At 50.4% G+C, this 19,995-nt stretch overlaps 1 protein-coding gene across 1 annotated transcript in view; it reads left to right on the forward strand.

The window, feature by feature from the left end:
- Positions 1-19,995, forward strand: part of IGF1R (insulin like growth factor 1 receptor) — a 305,476-nt gene that overhangs the window by 273,315 nt on the left and 12,166 nt on the right. The window contains exons 16-20 of the mRNA XM_070358355.1: positions 3,637-3,866; positions 4,121-4,231; positions 8,003-8,162; positions 11,146-11,275; positions 16,571-16,705. Coding sequence (XP_070214456.1) covers positions 3,637-3,866; positions 4,121-4,231; positions 8,003-8,162; positions 11,146-11,275; positions 16,571-16,705 — 766 coding nt within the window. The remainder of the gene's footprint in view (positions 1-3,636; positions 3,867-4,120; positions 4,232-8,002; positions 8,163-11,145; positions 11,276-16,570; positions 16,706-19,995) is intronic.

Below are 19,995 nucleotides of genomic sequence, written 5' to 3' on the forward strand. Positions count from 1 at the left end.
TTTAAACGGCTGAGAAGGTCTGAATTGGAAGCTGGATTGTGCTTTTTTCCCCCTTTTTTGGTATCTTGTCTTCCTAGTTTGCCAAAATCCAAACTTTTCAAAGTAAGTCAAGGTGAGCCCTTTGCCATTGGGTGCCACTAACTGGCCCTTTGCTAGGGGCATTCACAAATGCCAACCCATTTGATCCCTACATCTTTATGAAGGTGAAAATGTTAGTCACTTAGTCATGTCTGACTCCTTGCAAACCCATGCATGGACTGTAGCCCACCAGGCTCCTCTGTCCATGGCATTCTCCAGGCAGGAACACTGGAGTGGGCAGCCATTCCCTTCTCCAGGAATCTTCCTGACCCAGGAATCAAGCCCTGGCCTCCTGGATTGCAGGCAGATTCCTTACCGTCTGAGCCACCAAGAAACCCGGTAGAATGGACTTTCTGATGCTTCTCTGTCTCTTCGTTGGGTGATAAGGCTCAGAGAAGAAACACGCCCAGGTCACAGAACTAGGCGGTTGAGAAGTCAGGGTAAAGCAGTCCTGGGCACTGTGTTAACGTGTGATGCAGTTGCTGTGGGGAAGGACTGTGAGGTTCTGGGGGTATTGCAGGCAAGCTGGCCCGTGCGAGGGGCTGGACCCAGTCTGTCAAATGCATGAAGAGTGGAATTAGGTTAATGTGTTCAGAAAATTATTTGACTCGCTCATGCTTCAGAAACAGAAGTGTGTATGCAGGAGACATGAAATAAAGAGTCCTGATTATTCTAACTGCTCATCCTCATCAAATGAGGAAACGATTAAAAGCACCATATATAAGTGTGTTATCTTTATTACTGTGATTCCTTTAATAATTTCTAATTCAAATTGTGTTTACAATAGAATCAGTCAAAAGCAGAGTCCTCTGAATGGGAATCAAATGTAGAAAGATGAGGACATTATAAAGGTCTCGCAAAGTTGTATTTTTAAAGGGCATGTATGTGCCTCCTTGGTGGTCCAGTGGTTAAGAATATGCCTTGCAATACAAGGGACGCTGATTTGATCCCTGGTTGAGGAAGATCCCACATGCCAGGGAGCAGCTAACCCCTTGACCCACGGCTGCTGGGCAGACACTTGCAAACCCACGAGCCACAGGTACTGAAGCCCACACACCTGGATCCTGAGCTCTGCCACAAGAGAAGCCAACGCGGCGAGAAGCCTGCGCACTGCAACAGAGTAGCCCCCACCCGCGACAACTAGAGAAAGCCTGCGTGCTGCAACAAAAGCCCACCACAGCCAAAAATAAAACGGATAATTTTTTTAAAGTAAAAGCCATATATGCGTACACACATACCTATACATCTGTGTGTGTGTGTGTATGTATAAGGCACAGAGAATGTTCTGGAAGGATACATGCCAAACTTAAAAGACTAATTACTTGTGGAGGAGGTCTTTTTCTTAAAAAAAAAAAGATTTTTATGCATTGTTTATGTAAACGTAGTTTTTAATCTAATATAGATTATTGTTATTTATTAATAATTTATTATTAATATAGGAAAATGCAGTGCTCTATCGGTTTGGAGTAAGACTGCTGTAGAGAATAAAGCATAGAAGATTGGCATTTGCAGCTTTGACTATGAAGTATCTAGGAAGTTTGAGAGCGCACAATCAAATCAGACTCTAATGGCGATTTGAATTCAAGTTCTGTGTCTTTCCAGAGTGCTTTCATAATGTAATCTCTTGATTCCTTAAAAACTAAACAAAGAAAGCTTACTGTCACTCAGGCCAACAGGTAGAAATACTGTCACCTTATTTGAACTTAATTTATTTGGCCTTTGGACAAGCATCTTATAACTAGTTTCCTCAGGGGGCAACAAAATGACATCGCAGTTCAAAATTGCTTAAAACACTTCTCTGTCCAGAGCTGATCTGCATGTCACCATTCTCCAAGCACACTGAAAATCCCCTCCGGGGAAACGCTGATAGCATTGTGTGCGTAAGCCTCTGCTGCCCGGCAGGGCTTAGGGCTGCTAGCTGAAGTCAGAGCTGTTGGGTTGAATTGAGAGAAGGGATTGTGATTATTGACTTCAGCCACCTCCAAGGGATGAATGTGATTGGTTTTAACTCCATGTTTCATGGTGAGCTACATAGCTAATTCTGATTAAAAGCAAGCCTGGATTTTCAGAGATAAATGGATATAGACTGTCCCTTTATACTTTCTGAGGGGTATCAGAAAGAGTCTTACTTACTAGGGTGTCTTGCGTATTTACTGTCTTAAGCAAGCATCAGCCTTCTCTTCCAGGCTATAAACTGTCTAAGCCATATGGAGGGTGGAATTCCATTTGTGACATTCCTGAGCACATACCTACGTACTATGAAATACAAAAATGTATGTGAAAGAAAATTCTATGTTGATTAACATAGTCCATATTGGACATTCCTTAGAGGTGTAAATTGGTGGTATCTCCTGGGCCTGATTCATAGACATCTTTACTTTACGAGAGTGTCAGAATACAGCTGTCAACCCACTTCTTCTCTTACATCCAGTCAAAGGCCCACAGTTAACATCTAAAAGCGTAAAGGCAAACACAGGTTCCCAGTCTTTCTGCATTTCTGAGCCAGGGCCATCTCTTTCCAATCAGTGGAGCTGGCCAGGGGTTCCCCTCTCAGACAAGCACGTGAGCACACAGCATTAGAAGAATACAGTTATAATTGAAATTTCTTATGAATCTATGGAACAGGTACATTTTACTTTAGTTGTCACCTACCCATCAGAGTGGTCGGATGGATTTTCTTCTCTTTTCTTTCTTTCCTCCCTTCTCCCCTTCCCTCTTTCTTTCTCCTTCCTCCTGCCTAGAAATATTTATTTATTTTCTTAAACCAGCTTGAGTCTGACCAGAAGCATAGGCTGGAGAGGAAATCATATTCAGGCTTAGTCATCGCCAAGCCTCACTCGCCAGCCCCTCACCCCAGTGATGGGAGGTCCCTGAGTTCACAGAGCCCGGGCCCAAGTCCTGGGGAGACCCTTCTGCTCATCAGCTGTCCCTTCCTGCATGCTGGTCACCACTGACTACTCCTCGGTAGGAATGAGCACTGAGACAGAGCTCATCGCTTCCATAGCTCACTCAGTGCCCCAGGGTCTCTGACTCTGTCCAGGCTAGAGCAGAGCTACCCATGGAAGTGTTAATGCGAATCCCATAAGAAACCTGAAATGTTTCTAGTAGCCACATATAAAATAGGAAAAAGAAGCTAGTGAAATACATATTGATAATGTTTTCTTTAACTCAGTATATCCAAAGTATTATCAGTTTTAATATGCAGTCAGTATAAAAGTTACTGAAGTATTACATTATTTTTTGAAATCCAACGTGGATTTTATACTTATAGCAACATCTGAAGTTGGACGACTTTCTGTTTCTTCCTTGCCGTTAGTATCTTTGAATTATCTAGAAATCCATGAGGACTTGAAATTCTAATGTTTGACTGTACAATGGCCTTACTGACATCCCCAGCCTGTGGGAGATTCCAGAGCCAGCCATATGCCCATGCCCCCCAGTGCTCTCCTCTGTGGGCTCCAGGGAGCGGCACCTTGCCCTCCTTGGCCTGGAGTTTGCCGGGAACGCGTCCTGCCCAGCTCGGTCCCGCTGGCTCAGCTCCGGCCTCTTCCTTCTCAGTGTACGTTCCTGACGAGTGGGAGGTGGCCCGGGAGAAGATCACCATGAGCCGCGAGCTGGGCCAGGGCTCCTTCGGGATGGTCTACGAAGGCGTGGCCAAGGGCGTGGTCAAGGATGAGCCCGAGACCAGGGTGGCCATTAAGACGGTGAACGAGGCCGCCAGCATGCGCGAGCGGATCGAGTTTCTCAATGAGGCCTCGGTGATGAAGGAGTTCAATTGTCACCACGTGGTAAGAGGGGGCCCCGGGTGTGGGCTGCACACTCGGGGTTGCCGTCTTGCCCCGGCTTCCAGGAGGCTCCCCGTCACCTCGCTGCTCCATTAGATGCCGTGCACACCGAGGTTCCAGAGGTGGTACAGGGCCGACCCATGAGACCCGGGGCCATCGTCCGGGCTCTGCTCCAGCCCGGCGGTCCCAGCGGCGGGGAGCTGTGTCATGGGGGGTCCTCACCCGCTCAGCCCTTCTCACTGTGTCTTTCCTCACAGGTGCGCTTGCTGGGCGTGGTGTCCCAGGGCCAGCCGACGCTGGTCATCATGGAACTGATGACCCGGGGGGACCTCAAGAGTTATCTCCGGTCTCTGAGGCCGGAAATGGAGGTAAGTTTTGATTTTCATCCGCATCCCATGTCATCTGTTCCCTTTCCTTTAGAACCTTCCCCAGAAGATACCGAGTCTTTAAATTCGTGTACTGTTCTTGCTGCAGGCTTGGTTCTCGGTCCTCTATAGCTGCAGTCCCCACCCATTTTGGCACCAGGGACCGCCTTCATGGGAGACAGATTTTCCACAGACCAGAGCCGGGGGATGATTTGGGGATGACTCGAGCGCGTTACATTTATTGTGCACTCCGTATGCACGCTAAGTCTCTTCAGTCGTGTCCAACTCTCTGCAACCCTATGGACTGTAGCCTGCCAGGCTCCTCTGTCCATGGAATTCACCAGGAAAGAACCCTGGAGTGGGTTGCCATTTCCTCCTCCAGGGGATCTTAAGGATCGAACCCACATGTCCTGCATTGCCCACCAACTCTTTACCCACTGAGCCACCTTAAGAGAAGCCCTTACTGTGCACTTTATTTCTAATCTAATACCAATGCCGATCTGCCAGGAGGTACTGGTCCATGGCCCAGAGGTTGGGGACTCCTGCTTTATACAAAGGAGTTCCCTGACTACAGAGAGACCTGGATCTTCAGTGAGAGGCCCTTGCCAGTACGCAAGATACCCTGTTAACCAAATCCCTGTGGGATTTTGCTGCCACCTCATTCTCTCTACCCACTGCGTCAGCTCCAGCACTGTCTCTCTAGTTCCCACTGACAGACCTGTCCACACCACTGACTCCCTGTGGCCTTTGCTGCCCGCACTCTGTCTGGGGTACCCATCTCTGCTGCCCCATCTTGGGCCGCGCTTGTCAGAGCTCAGTATCAGGTTGACCTGCCTCTTCTGCTGGGATGCCTTCCCCCAGGCTGGTGCACAGACTCCCACTGCCTCAGAAGCCCACGCGCCACGTGCGCCTTCTCCCCTCCCGTGGGCAGTCTGAGCCGTTGAGCTGAGGGAGCCCTATTTCTGAAAATGGGGCTCCCCTCCTGCATCCACATTTTTGGCTTTATCCTCAGTCAGCGTCTTGCTTGAGCTGCTGAATGTTCATCGCCTCAACTGAACCATGATCTCTTCCTAGTCTCGGGAAAAATATCAATTTGTATTACAAGCTTCAGGTTCATCACTGTGGTGTCTCTCCTTTGGCAGCGTGAACCCAGCTTTTAATAATTTGGAGGCATGACTTTTAAGAGAGTAGTTCTAAGAGTAAACTGGGAGATAAATACTTAGAAGGAATACTAGCCACATCTGCCTTCCACTTGACTGCCTCACTGGGCCTCCGGTCCTCATTGGGATCCTGACTTTGCTGCCTATTGAGGAAGCATTGGGTCTGCTGTACGAGCCTTGGATCCTGCCCTTTCTTTACCCTTTTTGAATGTCTGTAGCCTGTCTCTGAGCATAATCCTTTGTTTTCTTCATTTAATCGACAACTGAATCTTCTCTCAAATAGTAGTTCCTTAGTTTTTGTTCCAAGCACTTGTTCACACGTGGCTTCCTTTACTCACAGCCGATGGGTGTGGTTCTGCGAGGCCACGGAGCCCCGTGTGGACCGAGGCTCCGAGCAGGGAGGTTTGCGACACGCCCACCCTTTGTTCTGCCTCATGGGGCGCCCAGCTCCCCTGGACCTCAGTGCCTTGCCCCAGCCCGCTCTGTAACACCCAGACCAGCACAAAGGACAAAGGCTCCATCAGCTGGCGGCTGGAGGTGTGGCAGCGTGTTTCCTATCAGATTCACTGACGCAGCCTCTGAGGAGCCCGAAGCACTTGCTGCCCCCGTCCCGTCTCAGACACAGAGTGAAAAGCTCGTCGCCCTCGCCTGGCTCTGCCCCTAGCTGTCTGCATCTCAGACGGCGGCTCGGACTCTGGGCCTTGGTTTCCTTCCCTGTGCCTAAGAGGGTTGGTCCTTCTCATGTCAAAATTTCACTTTTAGGTTTGTCAGACTTAAAGTTGTCCTTTCTGGCCCATGTCAAGCATAAAGCTGCGTGTGCTTGTCCTGTGGTCCTGTTATGTTCTGCACGGCATCCTCTCCCCTGCACCGAAGGTTCACGCGTTTCCCTTGCTGACCTGGATGCGCTTGTGTGCACGTCTTAAGCAGTTCTAAGCAAATTAAAGATTTCTGTTCTCTAAAACATCTGAAAGCATGGCAGTATTAGCACTGTGAACTGACAGAAAGTCAGCCCTCTCTTTCAATAATTAAAATCGGGTTCCTTTCTTTGCTTCTGTTTTTATATTAATCATGAATGGCCACTTCTAATAAAGAAAGAAAGTGAAGTCGCTCAGTCCTGTCTGACTCTTCGTGGCCCCATGGACTGTAGCCCGCGAGGCTCCTCCGTCCATGGGATTTTCCAGGCAGGAGTACTGGAGTGGGGTGCCCTTTCCTTCTCTGTCTGTCATATTAATCACGAGAGGCCCCTTCTAATAAGCACCTAATTTAATACTCCACAGCTTCTTGAGCGTAAGCTTAACATTTTACCTTCAGTTTCCCAGGGCACCAGACCAGGAACATCTAAAGCCCTGGAAAGGCTCATTTGCACAAGGCCCCTTTCTGAAGGAAAGGGGTGTCTGGCTTACCCTTCGGGCCATCTCATCACTTCCCCAGGCAGCTCAGTGATGAGGATTTTAAACCACAGACATTCCTGATAGTAGCTTCAGAATTCAAGTGTAGGGAAGCAACCCATAAGTACTTGGAAAGTTGTTACCCTGCTTTTAGAAGCCAACTTTGGGGCAGAAACTGCCCCCTCAGTGGGTAAAGCCAGCAATCCCTAGGCATGGTCTCCAGTCATCCTCCTAGCAGTGATCCCCGCCTTGACCCCAGGGGTGTGAAAGAGCCCAGGCATGAGCCAGTGCACACTCTTCTCATGGCCCAGGCTTTGAGCTAGGGAGGGCACGCATGGGGCCTGTCAAAGCAGGACGGCTTTAATGTCGCAGGAGGTGCTCTGTAGGCAGGGAAACCGAGGTAAAGTGTCGAACTCACGCAAGCAAGAGATGGTCAGCACAGAAACCTTTTGGGATAAAGAAACTTGGCCACACATTTTATATGATGTTTTTCTAAGTGGACTTATTATTTGGGGGTATTTCTTTTCAGTGCTGAAGTCAGTATGTTGCCCTCCTCTGCAAAGAGGAAGTGTTTATCCAAGTTACTTGTTGGACATCGGTCCCCTCCAGAGTAGGCGTCCGTTGAACTTAAATGAACTGTCAAAGGCTTGCTTTCCACAGCATGCACAGAAAATTATAATCCAAGGAATGCCACTCTGTAAGGGGAACAAATTAATCTTGATGTCTTTGTACTTTAGAAGAAAGTGGAAGGGAAAGAGAAGGATTAAGTAATTTATAACAAAGCTTTCATGGGAAATAATGTATCCGGTGTCCATTCAGGACTGTTTGCTTCTTTCCACACAGCCTTTGTAATGTCCCCTCCCTCCTTTTCCCTGTATGGACTTGAATTGTAGACATAAAAGGAAGACTTAGACTAGTTGTAATTTGAGTATCCAGAATCCTTAATATCACAATTTCCTGGCTTCACTAAATGCTGTTAGTCCCACCGCAGCACCAAAGGTGCTGGTCCGAGTTGTACTACTAGGCGCTTCTCTCTGCAGCTCTGCGCTGGGTCAGAGGGCAGTGCCACGGCCTCCTTCTGAGCCACTCCTGGTTTCCTCGCAGAATGACTTGGGGTGCTCAGGTTGAACAAAAGAGGATCGACAAACCCTGAAAGAGCGTGGGGTGGGAAAAATCCCTAAATTCTCAAGTGTATCTTTTTTTTTTTTTTTTTGATTCTCCAACAGAATAATCCAGTCCTAGCACCTCCCAGCCTAAGCAAAATGATCCAGATGGCTGGCGAGATTGCAGATGGCATGGCATACCTCAACGCCAATAAGTTTGTCCACAGAGACCTCGCTGCCCGGAACTGCATGGTGGCCGAAGATTTCACAGTCAAAATCGGAGGTGTGTTCTTAGCTTTTCAGATCTGAGCTAAAGTCGCACGAGTCTTAGGGACCCCATGGGCATTAGCCTGCCCAGGGAGAGGTCTTCCCATACATCCTGTGACTGCAGAGGCTTCCTCTTGGGAGTCATGTGACTGTGTCCCGTTGGTAGTCAACCAGCAGACTGGCTCCAATCTCGATAGCACGTGGGTGCAGCAGTCCAGGCAGTGGGCAAGGGCGAGCTGAGGCCATGATCCCTGCAGGTGCCTCTCCTGGGATGTGGGGCGTTTCTCCGCAGAACAGTTGTAAGCACCGGTTCCAAAAATAGTTGAGAAAATGTCCTCAGGTGATTTTGACTTGAACCTAAAAGTCACCACCCAGACTACCAGTATGTCCTTCAGTTGTCCAGCTTACAAGGAGTTTTCCAAACTCCGTGGAGTTTTCTAAGGGTGAGGCCCCCTGGGTGGACCCCATGCGCAGAGCAGGTGTGGTGATGGGGGGTGGTCCCTCGGCGGGGGAAGACCACTGCTCTCCAGGGCTCACACTTGAGCTGATCAGCCTCTGGGCTCCTGATCCTTGTGTGTGTGCTAAGTCGATTCAGTCTTTGTAACCCTGTGAGCTGCAGCCCTCCAGGCTCCTCTGTCCATGGGATTCTGCAGGCAAGAATACTGGAGTGGGTTGCCATGCCCTTCTCCAGGGGATCTTCCTGGTCCAGGGATCAAACCCGCATCTCTTATGTCTCCTGCATTGGCAGGCGGGTTCTTCCAGCCCCACCTGGGATCTTTGTCATAACCCTGACTTGGTATCTAACCAGCCTGCTCCTTAGAACCCTGTTGTCACTGCCCACCATAACAGCAAAAATGTGGAGTGGGTTATATTTTTGGTCACTGGTTAGGAGTTTATTTCAGCCTTTGGGCTTGGCTTTAACTGTGGTCTTTGAATCTGCTTGATCAACACACATGTAACGTCAGGGCTGCTCAGGAACCACCTGCTCTTCCCACTATGAGATGATGATGGTTCAGAAAAGTGCTAAATATTTATTCTGAGAAGCCGCAGGAATTCAAAAACTATTCAAAATTATTCAAAAACTATTCAAAATTAGCCTCTTTGCCTAGCACATGTTCTGGAAGTGCTCACCTTCCTTTAGCAGAGCTGTGTTTTTTTTATTTACACAGTGATTTTGAATGAATATTTTGGCCCTTTGATAAACAGTGAGTAGCCCCTCTAGAATGGTTTCCCAAGTAGGATGTCTTTATCTTTCATTTGTAAGGAGCTTGAGGTGATGGATGAAGGTGTATCACAGAGCAAATATACTTGGCCATCAATTACTCCCTGTGTCCCTAGATTTGGCCCTTTGATGCTCCCGAGAGTCTGAGAGGCTGTCCCGCCCTGGGGCTCCCAGGGAAGACCCTCTGGCCGCTGCCGGGGCTTCCTCTGTGCGCCCGCTCCCTTCCTCTCACTTCTCAGCAGTAACTCAGACTATTCCCACATGGATGCCCACCAGCTCCCCTTCCCCAGCTGCGGAGCCGGGCAGCCACTAACTAAACAAACCTGGTTCTGCCACCAGCAGCCTCGAGGCTTGAGGCAGGTGTCCTGAGCTCTGTGAGCCTCAGTGTCTTGACCTCGGAAGGCGGCATGATTGTAAGAGAGCCGTGAGATGCTGGAGGGACTGGGTGCGGGACGGTCCAGGGCGCCTCAGTGCCTGGCGCGGGCACATCCTAACTCCCTGCTGCGCCCTCACGGCCCTGCCCACCCTGCAGTGCCACTGAGAATGCCCCCAAGAGCCGTTCTCGTGCCACTTGCCGCTGAGAGTCCAAATCAGCAAGGTCTCAGTTTACTATTTAACCGGGTGGCATATCTGTAGTGACATTTTCTTTGTACTTGTGTTTCTCTTCCTAAAATTCGAACTTTTTCTTTTCAGTTAAGGAAGAAATAGTCTATGTTCTTTTTCTGGGATTTTTTTTTCTTTTTGTACAAGTAAACGCAAATCCTCTAATTTGCATGTCACTGGATTAATTTGGAGATAAGACTTCAGCTCTTCATTTTTATTCTTCACAAGGGTTCGAAAATGTTTTTCTAATACCCAGTGTCTAATGGATTACAAATACAGCAAGCAATTTTACCACAGGCAGTTCAGTGGCCCTTAGCATAGGACAAGGAATTATGTTGGTTAGCATCCAAGGAACTTTGTTCTCTGTGTTTGCTTTGTAGCCTTACCTCTTTGTGGCAGAGTTAGAGACATAAATGAACATTTTAAAAAGGAGAGCGGCCCTTTCTCCTGAGAAGGAGACGGAAGAAGCCCTGTAAGGAGAGGTTACATGATTGAGTGGAAAATCAAAATCTGACAAAGAAGCAATAATTTAGGATTATAAAGCAAGCCTGCCATCAAACATAATTATGTGACTTCTTCTAGAGTCATGGAAAATGGAAGACATTTTCAAAAATGAGTGGGAGTATTATGTTGAAAAACATTATTGAGTAATAGCTTCGGGGCCTAGTAAATAGCATCTCTAAGGCAGCTTGCTGTGGACTTTTTTCACTGTGAATTGGTACTCTCAATATTTTCCCCCTTATTAGATGGTGAAACTACTTTCATTTCCTCTGATAATGAGGCAGTGCTACCAAGTAAATAAAAGTCAACATGCTCCTGGCTATTTGATCATGTTTTTAAACCACAGATAAATGACCTTTGCTCTGCACAGTATGTATTTTCCTGGTAAACTATGGGTCTTGATAATTTGTAAGATGCCTCTCATTTTAAATGCAAAGAGGGAGCTAACGTTTTAACAGAACTACTGGTATAAATATATTTAAAGGCAGAGATGTCTGGGTGTTTGCTTGTCATGTGACTCACTGACCCCATCAGACGGCCACACGGACACCTACATGAGCGTCCCCTTGGCTCAGCCGAGGGCACAGGCCCTCTCTGAGCCGTCATCGTTCTCTCCACTTCTGCCCCGCAGTGCTCACCCAGGGTAACCTCACGCCCTCTCTCCTCCTCACAGATTTTGGGATGACGAGAGACATCTATGAGACGGACTATTACCGGAAGGGGGGGAAGGGGCTGCTGCCCGTCCGCTGGATGTCCCCCGAGTCCCTCAAGGACGGAGTCTTCACCACTCACTCTGACGTCTGGTACGAGTCCTGTCCTGTCCCCCATTTTCTGTTCCCTGTTGCTCGTGTCCAGCTTTGGCTGAGTGTGATGCGGGCCACCCCCTCGTCATGGACATGTTCCTGTTGTCCGTGGGCACTTGTGGGACCTAAAGACTTTGAAGGACCAGTATTTCTTTCAGTGCTGAGCTGCTCACCAGGTCGTTAGGAGACCCAGAGACACAGCCCCAGAGGCTGGGATGTGGGGACAAGCCAGAAAACATCACCTCTTTCTGCTTCATCCCCTGCCTGCCTTCTCTCATTTTCTTTCACAATAAATAGATATTCTGTGTGTGTGTGGGGCGGGGGGGAGGGGGGGGAGGCGGGGGGAGATGGGTTGCTTCACCTAATTAAACCTTCAGATTGCAAACATTGCTTATTTTAGAGCCAAAGCTTGAGTCTTGATGTGTTTTCCTGCTGGTCCCATCTGCTGTCTGTCCTCTTCCAATGGGTCTTCCAAGGGGTCATCGTTGTTGACCCAGGGATGATGTGGAAAGCAAAATGCCCCCTTGGTCATGGTCATTCTCGGGGTAGGAAGCGTCAGTTGAGGTTGCAGAAGCCTCTCACTCGCAGTGTTTGTTGCCGCTCCTCAGCAGCCTTGCGGAGAGGTGGTCAGGTTCTGAAAAACGACTGAGGTTCTTGGCAGGCGAAGGGCCTGGCACATCTGCCTTCAGGAACGTCAGCTAGTTCCTTGGCTGTCCTCTGGGGAGATCCCATCACTGATGTGTTACAGAAATGGTAGTTGTTTACTCCAGCCATCAGGATGACCACATAGAGGAGTTATTTAAACAGTGACAGACGTCATTTTTTTTTTTAACCTCTTGACCCTTCACAGTTCAAGGGACTTGGATCCTGTTTTGAAGACAGGTGCAAATTGGAAATAGCATCTGAATATGACCCAGCAAAGCATGATTGCTTCTTGAGCTCAAGTATGAGATCTGTTTTGCAATCAGTCTGTTCAAGATGCATCTCTCTTCATGGTCAAATCGAAGTGCTCAATGCCATTTTTAGATACAGAGATGACGGGGAGGGGCAGGCCTGGGTCCACACTGCCTCTGTTTATTCTGGGATCCCTGCTTCCAACAACTTTGAGGTCAGCTTACAGGGCAATAAAATAGAAAACCACAGGAGCCAAGGAAAACAGGGGCAAGGCAGAAAGATAAAACTAGAGTTGTTGATATCCCTTAGGCTAAGTTTACCAAATTCTGGTTAGAGGTGATTGTGAAAAGCTGCAGCAAAGCATGTTCATTGCCATTTTTCTCCCATTTGATGACATTGACATTATGAACCAGGAGGAAAAATACATATATACAAACAAGAGTAGGGATTTCATCTTCATTCTATTCACTGTTCAGGCTTTGACAGTGCTTTAGCTTTTTTTTTTTTAATAGTCCTTGATAACACTGGTAAGGTGGGTAGGCTAGGATGATGGAGAATATATAGGGCTTCTCAGTGCCCAAGAATCTAAAGTGCTCCCTCTTGAAGGAATGAAAATCATTTCTGAGTGTATTCAATGGCACAGAACAGTCACCCCTGCATAGTTAGAGTCTAGAAAGAAATGAAAAGAAGTGTATTTGACCTTGAAGGAGATACATCAGAATTTTAGGATAAGAAAGTGTTCTGAGGTCAGGACTGGTCCCCGAACCCCACCAACAGTGTCACTGACAGCTGGCCATTGAGCTTCTGCTCACATATTTCCCTGGTACTGCTAATTCCTCTTTCATAAGACAGACTGCCCTGATCCTTAAGACATCCTTGGGTTGGCAGGTCTTACTCATGCTGTGCTAAAGTTGGCCTCTTGTTGGTACCCCATGGGCCCTTCTCTCTGCAAAACAGTTCACAACCTGCTCTGGTTTTGGTAAGACAGGCCTTGGAGTTATAAGGAAATGGTCTCTTGTCTCTGCTTGAAGCATCTCTGTTTCCCTGCTATCCTCAGAGACATTATCCCCAGGCCTTTGGGCTCTGTGCTGTTCCTCCTATAGCTCCCTTGTAGCACTGTGTCCCAAAGGGGTGGTTCCTTTGAGTTAGAAGACACAGGTGTGCCTTCTAGGCATGGAGGAAACCAGGCACAGGACTTAGGAGGTGGAACTCCCAGCTTGAAGGCGTGTTTCCTTCCTGAGCAACTGCGCAGCCCTACGGCAGTCTTCATTTCCTGACTGACTGAGAAGCTTTCCAAGTGGCCACAAACAGCCAGAGTCTTCTGCCCCACTCCTAGAGTTACTGGTTCTTCAGTGGGAAATCCACATCAGCAGGGAGTGTGTAGGTTTCCATCTGCTGGTGGGTGGGACCTTGACAGTTCCTGTCCTGGTGTGAGGAGTGCTGACCTTAACCTGCACTGGAACTGATGTGAGACTCACACCAGGTTGTCCCTTCCTTGGGGAAGACAGCCCAATGCTCATATTTAGGAAAGACTTCACACAAGTGCGTTTGCCTAATGTTTAAGGATTAAGTGCACAAAATTCAAGGCTTGGTTTCATCGGAGGCATTGATGTCAAGTCACACTGTAAGTGACCTGCTCCTAAATACCTGCAGGCTTCGCATATTTCTTAGTGTCTCTGGCTGTGTGGCCTTGGTCAAATCATGGAGCATCTGTGGACTTTGGCTGCCGGTCTGTGAGGTAAGGGCTATCTGGGGATGTCTGTCGAACCTCGATAGACCTTTAAATGGCCCCTGTGACAGCTGGTGACGACAGAGAGGCACATTGGTGGTGGAGAGAGAGAGGTTAGCCTCCGTAGCTTGGGACAGACTGAACTCAGCTAGTCCTGTCCTATGCAGGACACCCGGACTCCAGCACTACGTGGCCCTCACTGACAGGTGACACTGACATCAAACCAGAGTTGCTCCAGGGAAAGCCTGTGGGGAGAGCTGACTATGTCACCTGCCATGTTCCTCCATGGGTGTGAGCTGACGTGGCCCAGGCACAGCGCTCAGTGCGCGCAGGAACAGGGTGCTGGAGACATGGTCCTGGTCCCTGGTGAACAGTCTTATGGAGAACAGGAAGTGACCCTGACAGGCTGAGATCACGGACCCCCTTCCCAGAAGAGCTGGAGTTGTGGGGCACCCTGAAGTATGGACTGTCCCCTGTGGAGCAGTGAGGAAGTGGGGACACTGGAGGAAGCCGTCATGGTGGGGAGCGCTGAGTGCATGTGGGGGCCAGTGGGACTTCCTTGGGGGAGTCAGCTGAAAGGAGAGCGAGTGAGGCCCTGGCTGCTGTGTGAGGGGTTCAGGCCTAGTTCTTCAGGTGCTATAAGGACTTTCAAGGGTGCTGGGCAGGAGAGGGACCTAGAGCCATGTTTAAAGAAGTTCATCATACCTAGAGTGTAAAGCTCCACCAAGTACGATGTCGGTGCCGAGAAGGAGGAGTCCCGCAGGCCAGGCGAGGGGGCCATCTGCACTGAGGATGTGCTGGGCGGCTGGAAGGAGGGGACTAGACCTTTGGGCAAGTCTGAGCCTGCGTGGACAAGCCGTGGTGGTCCTCTGAGGGGGTGCAGGAAGGAAGAGCTCAGGGTGCTGTCAGATGGGAAGGAGCAGCAGCAGCGAGGCGAGAAGAGCAGGGTGACGAGACCGAGGTGAGACCCGTCCAGGTAGTGAATCCGGAGTGAGTGGAGCTCGGAAGGGGGCGGCAGTCACTGAGGGCTCAGGGTTGCGCCACCCAGCGGGTGCTGGCAGCTGTTGGCGCCGCTGAGGAGCATGTGGGGCAGGAGGAGACGTGGGCCTGGGGAGCTGCGTCTTCAGGTGATTCTTCAGTCCAGGCTTGCAGTCAGTCGCATGCCACGGCCTCCGGTGACCTAGATGACCAAGCCAGTTCCATCTGCGAGATCCCTCAGCCCACACTGACAGGAAGCCCACTGCCCTCAGCCGGGCCTGTGCACACCGTGCTTGGGCCTTCGGCTTTACTAGATGACTCATTCAATGTCAAGACTATTTCTTGGTCCCTGAGGTTCAGAAGGACTTTGGGTGGATCAATCCTCTGAGGACTAAAATTCTGCATGTCTGATATCTGCTCTTGGCATCAGTTTGAACAAAACCCTTTTGTTCATGGAAAGTAGCTGAAGGGTCCAGTGAAGCATTCTGATGCAAAGTCTGTGGCCCTCCTGGCTCTGCTCGGCCAGGTCCCCGGAGCTCTGGGCGGGAAGGGACACCCCGAATTTTCAGTGTGACCTTGTCCACACCCCTGGTCTGTAAAGGTCCAGTCAGAAGTCCCTCAGGCTTGCTCTTCACTTCCAAGTGGCCATCTTTAATCTGTGGAAATGACCCGAAGGGAAGCAAATAGACCGTGGAGAATTTGTGCAAGACAGTGATCTGTGCTGGGAAGGCACTTCCGTTTTGCAGTTTACAGCATTGTCCTTTTGAATGTCCTTGGTCTGAAGTTCCTGTGTATGTGTATATGTGTATTAGTTTGTTTTCCAGTAGTGCTCAGTCACTCAGTTGTGTCTGATTCTTTGTGACCCCATGGACTGCAGCTCGCCAAGCTCCTCTGTTCATGGGGTTTCCCAGGCAAAAATACTGGAGTGGGTTGCCATTTCCTTCTCCAAGTAGTACGATCTTCTAAATCGACCAGCAGAGGCACATTCAAGGCAGATTGCACCTGAACCTGCTCCCCTTGCTGACTTGGTTCCTCGACTACCCCCTTCCTCCTTGGCTAGACTCTGGGCTGAAGGATCCTTCCTGGGATGGGAGCCCTGCCCCAGCCAGTTCTGCCCACCGCTGTCCCCACCTGTGAGGCTGAACCCCACCCCCCCGGCCCCCTGGACTTGTAAGATCCCCATTGAGCTTTTCAACACCCCAAGGCCAAGGCTCTCAGCCCAGACCAGTGAGGTCAGTCAGGGGCCTGGGCACTGGTATGTGTTAAGAACTCACCAAGGGAGCCTGACCTGCATTGAGAACCACGTAGGCAGAAGTTTCCAGAACAGGAAGTTTGTTGAATTGCTTGCTCATCCCAGACGGCATTTGAGGCCACTAAGACACTGTCCCAGCCAGGCCTGGGGACCAGCATTTGATTATCAGTGGGATAAAGCACATTTGGGAGATGTGGCCCTGCAGGGCCCTGAACTCCGTTCACCTGGGGCTCCCATCAGAGGTCAGGAGCTTGCGGGCCCTGAACACGCCGTCCTCTCAGCTGCCAGAGTTGTGTCCCCAGGGCTACCGCACATGAGGCAGCTGTTCCACACTTAGCCCGTGCCTGGCTTGTGCCTGACATGCGCTTAGCTGCCGGAAGGGAGAGGGCTCCCGGCTGCATCCTCCCTTTCCGAGCACCTCACGTTTCTTCTCACTTGGCAGGTCCTTCGGGGTCGTCCTCTGGGAGATCGCCACACTGGCTGAGCAGCCGTATCAGGGCCTGTCCAATGAGCAGGTCCTTCGCTTCGTCATGGAGGGCGGCCTTCTGGACAAGCCGGACAACTGTCCTGACATGCTGTACGTATGTGCCGGGTCCCTGCGGCCTGGCGGTGCCGGACTGGCCAGAGCAGTTGAGACGAGGGCTTATCTTAAGGGAAGAACCTGGGCATTTGGGCTGCTGCCTTTACCCCACCCTAACTTCCTTAATCCTGGGAAGATTTTTGCAATGCAGTTTGCACTGCAGTCTCTCCAGCCAAACGTCTTTGTGAAATACTTGAGCACAGCAATCCCTGCCAATCTTCTCCAGGCAGAGTTGTCTGAAAAAAAAAATGCAGCAACCTGACACGGCTTCCTCTGAAGCCACAGTCCTGGGCTGCGCCCCAGCCATTGGCAGGGCTCCTCCAGGCTTTCGGGGGTGGCCTCGGACCTGCTGCAGGCTGCTCCAGGATGCTGCCGCCACCTGCGTCTCCTGCGGGTTTCTTTCCTGTTAGGTGTTTACAAAGGTTGTAAAATGTGTGAGGGGTGGGCTCCTGGTGACCTCCTCCAGCGGCCGTGCGGACCGGGAGGCAGTTCTGGGGGCCTCCTGGTACTCGGCTTTCTGTCCTGAGATTCGTCAGGAATGGGAAACAGTCCAGCAGCCTCATGGGCCTCCCTGCTCAGTGTTCTCGGGGCAAGCCCCTCTGTCTGTGGCGGTCAGCGCTGCTGAAGGAGTGCGGCTGTGCAGGTGTGCTGTGGTTGGATCTTCAGGTGCAGACAGGCACGGGTGAGGAGCACCAGGTTTGCTTTCAACACGCACCTTAAGGCAGGGCTCATGATTTTCTGGATCCCAATAGGTGGGAGGTAGCCTACCACTAATACCTTAAGACCAATCCAAGAATTTTCCAGAAGTGCTTTTCAGGACAGGTTTGGTCTCACGTTAGAAAGGACCCCAGAGGAGTTGTTGGGCTGTTTCTCTGTCCATGTGGAAGCCCCCCCTGCCCAGATCTGCCACCTCCCAGCTCACCAGCCTCGAGTGAGCCCTGGCTCGGGGAAGGGCTGCATCGTGGTCGGATGATATAGACGTGAGTCAGGCGCCGTGCTGTGTGGGGACCAGGGAAATCAGCCCAACAGCCGGGAAGGCTCGGTTCACTTGGTCTCTCAAGGTTTACGTGGATTGGGAAATGGGGATGCTGGGTCCTCTGCTCAGTGTGACAAGGTAGAGATCAAGATGTCAGCCTGGCTGTGACCATCTGGGACTCAGGGGCCACCATCTCCCAGGCCCCTTTGGGTTGCTGCCAGGAGTCGGCTCCTTATGGCTGTAGGCCTGAGGTCCCCGGGTCTGGCTGGCTTCCAGCTCCCAGTCCTTGCCGCCACTACCTGCACTCTCCGCCACGAGCTTCTCACAGCGAAGCAGCTTTCCTCTTCAAGGCCAGCAAGAGCAATTCTGCTGCTGCTGTTGACTTTTTTTTTTTCCTAATTAAGTCACATCCATGCTGGGTAATCTCCCATTTGATTAACTTAGAGTCAGTTATTAGAAGCCTAAATGAAGGAGTGAGATCTCATCACGTTCACAAAGTCCCTCCCACGCAGGTGAGGGGATCATATGGGGCATTTGCAGCAGGGGCAGGGATCTTGGGGACCATCTTAGAGTCTGACAGCTGCAGCCTGGGAAGCAGAAACTGTTGTCCTGGCAATAAATCAAGGTTTTGGTTTTTCTCTAAAGCATGTTTAGTGTAGGTTCCAAGACTGGATCCCTAAGCTCAAGGTAGAGTGTGGGAGGGGTGGTGGGATGGGGGTGGGCCTGTTCTCCTGGCTCCGACTGTGCTGCTGCTTTGAGAGAACATTAGCTGGGCATCCTACTCCTTAGCTGCTGCCTCTGAGCATTTGCTCAGCCAAAGCCTGTTCTATCTCGAGGACAGCTTCCATGGAGTTAGGAAAGAGGCCAGGGAATGCCACAGGAAAGGCAACATCTTTGCGTGTGTGTGTGTGTGTGTGTGTGTGTGTGTGTGTGTGTGTAGGTGGGGTGCCCATTGATCATCTGAGCATGGGCCCGGCCTAGGAAACCTACATATGTCCTGGACGTGGGGCACAGACCGTGACAGGAAGCTCCACTTCTCAGGGGGCTGTGCCTCGGGGGGCACCAGGCATCCCAGATCCCTCACCAACAGACTACCTGGCACAGCATCTTCAGACTTTGGGACCCAAAGTTGGAAGAGATTCAGATAGCCACTCAGTGTATTTTCTTGCCCCTCAAGGAAACTCTCCCTCTTCTTCTCTGTTGTTATTTTTTTTAGTTGCAGCATAACGTTATCTGAAACCTAACAGTTTAAGACAACAGGAAGCATTTATTATCTCTCAGCGTTTCTGGAGGTCAGGGAGCCAGGAGCAGCTTAGCTGGCTGGCTCTGACCAGGGGTCTCCTGAGGTCACAGTCCTGCTGGCAGCCAGGGTTGCACTCATCTGAAGGCCTGACTGGGGCTGGGATCCACGTCCAAAGCAGAGCACTCACCGCTGGGTGCCACGCGAGGCCTCAGTTCCTCTGTGATGCTGCTTGAGTGTCATCGTGCTAGGCAGCTGGCTTCTCCTAGGGCAGGGCTCGGCAAGCCTTTTCTCCAGAAGGACATATCGTAAGTGGCAGATAGTAAATATTTTCAGCTCTGTGGCCCCTGCAGCTGCTCGCCTTAGCTGTTTATAGGAGCAGTCAGAGACAACAGAGGAACAGGTGTGCTTATGGTCCAGGAAAACTTGTTGTCTGGATCCTTTGTTTGAATTTCACATAGCTTTCGTTTTGTCGTAAAATATTGTTCTTCTTTGATTTTTTTCCCACCCATTTATTGATATAGATAGAAAAGCCATCTTTAGCTCCCAGGCCTTGCAGAATCAGAGAGCAGGCCAGATGTGGCCCGTGGGCCCAGAGCTCACCTGCTGTGCCTGAGGGCAGTCGCTCCCATGGCAGAGCAGGAACACAGTGTTCTTCGTGGCCTGGAAGTCATGCTCCTTGGTGTCCAGCGCTTCCTGTGGGCTGTATCTGATGTGATGTGATTCTGTGAGGCATGGACACCAGGACGTGAGGGTCTCGGAGGCCAGCACCACGCCCGACTGGTGACTGCCCTCCGCTTTGAACAGTGGAGCCACAGCACTGCTGGCAGCCCGTGAGAATGGCCTTCCTTCAGAACAAAAGCATAAGTAGTGGACTTTGAGGAGTGATGCCCGCTGAATTTGCATGAGCGTGTCCGGTGCCAGCAGAGAATCTAACGCTAGAAGTGGTGGTGTGTTACCAAGCATAGAAGCATCCAGGAAAGCAGGTGTGAGCTTTGTCCGTGTGGTTTGGGGGTGTGGGAGGACAGGCACCGTTCCTGAGCTTTCTCTTTCTTTGACTTGAGTCATCAT

Source organism: Bos mutus, chromosome 21 (assembly GCF_027580195.1).
Source record: "Bos mutus isolate GX-2022 chromosome 21, NWIPB_WYAK_1.1, whole genome shotgun sequence".
In the NCBI taxonomy this organism is placed as follows: domain Eukaryota; kingdom Metazoa; phylum Chordata; class Mammalia; order Artiodactyla; family Bovidae; genus Bos; species Bos mutus.